The 6,207-nt window shown below is 48.5% G+C and overlaps 1 protein-coding gene across 1 annotated transcript; it reads right to left on the bottom strand.

The window, feature by feature from the left end:
- Window positions 1-393: 393 nt before the first annotated feature.
- B0T15DRAFT_565268 (cytochrome P450 monooxygenase) lies at window positions 394-2,302 on the bottom strand (the record flags this gene model as incomplete). Its single annotated transcript, XM_062870666.1, has 3 exons — window positions 394-414; window positions 531-1,193; window positions 1,250-2,302. The coding sequence occupies 3 exons, from the start codon at window positions 2,300-2,302 to the stop codon at window positions 394-396; spliced, it is 1,737 nt and encodes a 578-aa protein (XP_062723581.1).
- Window positions 2,303-6,207: the final 3,905 nt, after the last annotated feature.

Genomic DNA, 6,207 nt, shown 5'->3' with positions numbered 1-6,207 from the left:
TCATCACTTGGTATGATGAATCATTATACATACAAATGATATCATCATCATGGTCGGTGCATTGCACCGTCACAGTAGCGGGCATCCTCAATGGTAGAGAAAATGTGTTGTTGAGGGTAGAGGTGTCGCGTCGCGTAGAAAGTGGGTCATTCGCTTATATGGGTCACTCGCTTATAAGATACGTTATCGGCAACGGCAATTCTTGATGTGCACCTCTCTGAATATAGAAATTATAAAGATCGGACTTCCCATCCAACGACTGGACCCCATCGCCTGTAAGTGTGACGAGCGAAGCAATATAAACAAGGTCAGACCGGCTGTATTAATGCCTCTGATATCGAAGATCTAAGCTTAAGGAAGGAAAAGGAAATGCGCGCTGGTAGGCGCAAGGAATTACAGAGTTTTGTGGGGTGCCTAAGGTCACGTGACTTGGCCCCACAACAAAGGACAGAAAGGAAAATACAGAAGGTCGTGGGTTCGAGCCCTGAACAGGGCACCTGAGCAGGGCACCCACGGTACAGTAAGCATACATAGCATGTGTTCGGCCTGTTTGTCGCCACTAACTTGGAGCTGTAATCCGACAATCTCTTCGGACAGGGCAACAGCTCGAAGTTCCACACGAGCAGCGCAAACAATATCCTCATGTTCAGATACGCCAGTCTTTTTCCAAAGCATGCTCGGACACCCAGACCAAAAGCCAGTTGCGGTCCGGCTCCGGGATCGAACCTGTTGTCCTTAATCCAGCGTTCAGGTTTGAACAAAGCCATATCATTCACATCCCACTGTTTCCATTTTTCTCCTTGCATGCCACGAATGCTCTCATGACGATGCGCCTCGTTGATATCGAAGCTGGGCTCCATCATGCTTGGTCCCATCGTCAGGCATGCAACGTTTGTCTTTTTAGGGATGCGATGACCAAGCAGCTCTGTGTCGATAGTGGCTTGGCGATCAACAATCGGCGTCGTACCGCCGCAGCGATGGATCTCTTCAAGAGTGGCTTCAAGATAGGGCACATGGGTCCCAACAATCTCTTCCACCGTTGGGTTTCGGCCATCAACGATTGCATCCGCGAACGACTCTCGCAACGCTGTCCGTAGACGCGCTGCTACTCGAGGGTTGTCAGTCAAGAGCTTGACACCCCATGACATCGCCGTGCTGGTTGTATCAGTTCCGGCGAATACAAAGCCGCACACCTGCGATAAGCGGTCAGTCCCGAACGCAAGCCAGGCAATATCAAGTGCCTACGTACTTCGTCCATCATGACTTTGGATAGGTATTGAGGCTCCCGGCCCTCCTTCTCGGCAAGACTCTTCTCGCGCAGGACCATATACTGGACTGCCGACTTCCCCGTATCGTCGCCTCTGCTCTCCTTCAGTTGCTCAACTGCATATCTGATCTCCGCTAAGATATATGCGTCTCTCAGCCGGAGTGCATGGGCATTGCGTGGCTTTTGCAAGATATAAGACCAGGTCCAGCTCGGCGTCGGGCTCCCTTGAATCTCTGCGATGAGTGAGAATAGGATGTCGAGCGCATTGAGCACAGGGCTGGGCGCCGTATGGGGAAATATGACGGGCTCTTCGGGGTCGTCCGGCATAGTTATGTCCAGGCTTTTCGATTTCAACGCTTCGATATCAGGACGGGTCGCGGTATCCCGGAACCTTTTCCCGAAGCAGAAAGACATCACAGCATCCATTGTCATTCGACGTAGATTTTCTGATGCCTCGAAGGCCCTTCCATCGGCCAGTCTTGATTTAAGGCCCCACAACTCAACCAGGGAGAGGGCATGCTGATATATCTCAGGAGCTGCAACGCTGTGCAACCACGAGGGAAGCATGAGGTCTTTGATGAGAAGACGTTGAGCTTCCCAAGCCGCATCGGTCTTCATGCCCATATGGTGTTCCGGCATCAAGCCCAAAATCATATCGGCCATGTCGTCAGAGCGGTCAAAGTCGTTGCGACGCATTAAGGCCTGGGTTTCTCGGAAGTCTGCAAGGACAAGGAGCGGTTGTTTGAAAGGTTTGATGAAGATTTGTATGAGTGGTGCGTCTAATGATTTGGCTACCGATTGGCAGTACGTGGCAAAGGTTCCTCCATCTTTAAAATCCTCCAAATACGCTTGGCCGTCGCCGAAGAGTTTGTTGGCGGAGTCTTTGTTGTAGGGAATTCCTGGGATTGGTTTGGGAAGAGCTAGTAAATACAAGCGAAATAAACAAGCTATGGTGATGACCAAGACGAAGAGCGCGGAGATTGGGATTGGCGAATGCTGGCGCGCGTACTCGAGCATGATGGACAGCTGCGCCATGGATGCTGTTCCGAAAAGGGAAGTACTTAGAATGGGGATGGCTTGGAATGGGAGTTCCAAGACGAAAGAAAAATAACGTTGCCCCATCTCAACGGTTGGAAAGGGCTTGGCTGTTATCTCCTTGATATTTCCCCATTAGACGCTGACGGCAAAAGATTACCCGTGTATGCTTATGAACCCAGCCGTGCTCAGAGCAAACTGTGCCCGCAACAGATGTAATATGTACCTACATGTAAGTAACATCCATAAAAGCGAGCGACCCAGAGAAGCGAATTACCGAAAACAAAACCTATATACACCCGAATTCCTATCTTTAACAAGATCGCCCGATTATATAGAAGTCCGGGTGATATTAGTTATCCGGCCTCTAAGGTATAGAGTCGTGGCTCAGTTATCCTAGGTCCATTAGCTTCGCTGGTCTTGAAATGCGAAGACGCACTGGCGCGTAAGCTAAAATTAAGAGGTAAAGCACAAGTACGTTTAACATGGAAGCCCTGACATGAAGAGAATTGCATATGCATATGTAAGTGCAATATAAGCTTTCTTTGGAATTACAGAGATTTCTATCAATCTTTCACTAATTTAGCGAAGGGAATGGATTTAGGGTTCTGTACATGTAGTTAACGTATCTTATAAGCGAGTGACCCATATAAGCGAATGACCTACTTTCTACGCGACGCGACACCTCTACCCTCAACAATACATTTTCTCTACCATTGAGGATGCCCGCTACTTTGAAAGAGGATAGGTTAAACTTGGCTCTCCAAGTTCTTCAAAACGATAAAAATCTAAGCGAACGAGCCGCAGCCAAGATCTATAGGGTCGACTGTAGAACCCTAGCGCGTCGATGCGCCGGAAAGCCTATACGATGCGACACCACGCCTAACTCGCGCCGGCTTACCGATTCCGAAGAGGAGGCGCTTGTTCGATATATAATTGAGCTCTCCGAGCGAGCTTTTCCGCTCAGGTTATATGGTATAGAAGATATGGCCAACCAACTTCTATATATATGCGATACACCCCCTATTGGCAAGCTCTGGGCATATAACTTCGTCTAACGTAAGGAAGGGATCCAAACGCGCTAGGTGTATAGATATAACTACTAGAGGGTCAAGTGCAAGGACCTAAAGGTTATTGGCGATTGGTTTGCCCTTGTATAGAACGTTAAGGCCAAGTACGGCATTATAGATGACAATATCTATAACTTTGACGAGACTAGGTTTATAATGGGCATTATCTATATAGGTATAGTTGTTACAACCTCTAATGGCAGGAGCAAGGCAAAGCTAGCTTAGCCTAGCAACCGCAAATGGGCGATAGTTATCTAGGGAGTCAATGCCCTTTATCACGGACCGTATAGGGTGCAATGGTATATATATGGTTGCACAAGGGAACCAGAAGTGTGGCCCTGCCGCGCACAGGGAAATACCCTGCGCTGCACAGACCAACCCTATAGGCCCGACCAGGGCTCCACAACCCTTGTGCCTGAACCCTAACCCTACTCTACGATATGGCACAGGCTATGCCCGTAACACTACCCCGTCCTCTAAATAAGGCCCCCCCTTCCGGGCCGTCGGCCAAATTGGCCAATTCTTATAAAACGACGTTTTCCCTGGTTATACGCCCGGCCTAAGCCGGTCATATAATACCCTTCTTCGCCGACGGACATTCCGTTCTACTGATTCAATTGCCTACGCGCGCGTATTGAACCCGCTTGCCGCTGCACCGGTTACCCTGGTTCCGCCTCGTACGCTCTGTTCCGTACCCTCGACGAGTGCCGTCTTCCTTCCGGCGCCGGCTCCCGCTGCTCCCGCTGCTCCCGCGTATACTGTCCCGGTTCCTATATGCCGTCTCGTGACGCCGACGACCTTCGTGATGATTCCCTGGTGTTACAGCGCGCGACTTACGCCGGGGGTCCCGGCTAGTCCGGGTAGGCGTTATAGTACGCCTAGATCGCATTATCGCAGCCATATAGGTCTATGGCCGGTTGCTAGGTTGGTTCGTTATAGCCTTTCTACTTTACTAGGTATTGCCAACGGCCGTTGTCTATCTTACTATAGTCTAGGATACTCTCGAATCGATATTCCTATATTTCCTTGCTGTCGTCGGTTCTTATAATGACCCTGCTGCAGTTGGCTCGGACATCTTGCTATATTTCTTCCTGCCTAGGCAGTCCGGCTTAGATATAGGGCCTTACCTATAATATATAGAATATATTGAAAACCTTTATGTTGGCCGGTAATTTTAACGTTATAGCGTACGACAATGCCTTTATAACCTCGAATAGTCCCTCCTAATGGGGTTCTAGCTTCTATAACGGCCGGCCGGTCTTATAATTCTATATACTTAATATTATACGGTCGCCTACCTGGTAGACTAGCGCGTTATCTCGCCTTTTGTTCGCGCCCTCTTTATAGCAGTCCTAGGCCTGTTTCGAGAGCGCTGTGATATAGTCCTAAACCACCTAGAACCGGGCCGCAATTTCCGATGCGCAGAAGAACTCCCGTCGCTATAGCTTTATAAGATTCGGGGGGCATAGCTTTGCCGGCTTAACATCTATATATAGGTAGAAGCCGTAATTCGCGTAGAACGGCGATACGCCTATTGTCTCCGATGCCGTATTATTGCCTGCGAATTCGGCTATTGGCAGCCAATCTACCTAGTCATCTTATGCCTAGTCCATAAATAGCCTTAGGTATTGCTCTAATTCCATATTGATACGCTTTATCTGGCCATTCGTTTAGGGGTAGTAGGCCGACAACGGCTGTAGTGTCACCCCTAGTTGTAACGACAGTGCTCTCTAGAAGGTCGATATAAACTACGTGCCGCAGTCGGAAATAACAGTCTCCGGCGTACTATATAAGCTATAAACCCTCTCGATAAATCGTTCTGCTAGTTCCTCCGCTTCTAGTGTAGCTATTGGTATAAAGTGCCGTATTTTCGTTAGGCGGTCGACTACAACCGCGATATATTGAAAATCCTGGCCTCTTCTCGCATACGTAGGCAGCGGTATAATATAGTCGACCGAGATATCGCGCTATAGCGCTAGTAGTATAGGCAATAGCTTTAAGAAGCCTGCCGGCGCCGCCTTCGTGGTCTTTGTTTTATCGCAGAGAAGGCATCCCTTATAGTAGGCGCGCACTGCTTGGCTCATTCCTGGCCACTAGTAACGCCTATTTATTAGGTCCAAGGTCTTTGTACGGCCTAGGTGCCCCCCCGGCGCTGAGGCATGCACTCTATGGATCAGTTGAAGGTATATATTACTATCGTCTGGGTCGATGATTATACGGTCCCTATAGTAGGCCTTGCCGGCTATGGCTCTACACTTTGCAAATAGGACTCTTAAGCGCTTCTTGATCTCCTTCGGCTATATATACGCTGTTTTGTTAGCTAACGCCGCTAGAACGCTATAGGAACGCCGAGTTTGTATATATATCCGATAGTAGGTCGTCGATATACTAGCTTACGTCAAGTTGGAACATTTGTAATTCTTCGTCTTCGCCGAACGTAGCCGGATCGAAGCGGTCGGGGTAGATTAATGGCCTCTTTCTATTGTACAGTCTGTCATCCTTAACACCTTATAGTATATCCTCTGGTTTCCTGCTTAGCGTGTCGGGCCTTGCGTTTGCTATACCCGGTCGGTATACGATACGGAAGTTGAACCGTAAAAGGAACTCTAACCACCTTATATGCCTTAGTAATAGCTATTTCGTTATTGCAAAGGTCTATAGGTTCTTATAGTCCGTAATAATATCAAACCGTTATACTACGCCCTCGAGTTCTAGGCGCTACTCTTCTAGGGCCTTGATAATAGCTAAGAGCTCCTTGTTATAGATATTATAGTTATATTCCTAGGCGTTATGTTTGGCACTGAAATACGCTATAGGGTAAAGCTCGCTGTCGTC

This window comes from Chaetomium strumarium, assembly GCF_033439665.1.
Source record: "Chaetomium strumarium strain CBS 333.67 chromosome Unknown B0T15scaffold_2, whole genome shotgun sequence".
Classification (NCBI taxonomy): domain Eukaryota; kingdom Fungi; phylum Ascomycota; class Sordariomycetes; order Sordariales; family Chaetomiaceae; genus Chaetomium; species Chaetomium strumarium.
This window is presented reverse-complemented; position numbering and strand designations above follow the sequence as displayed.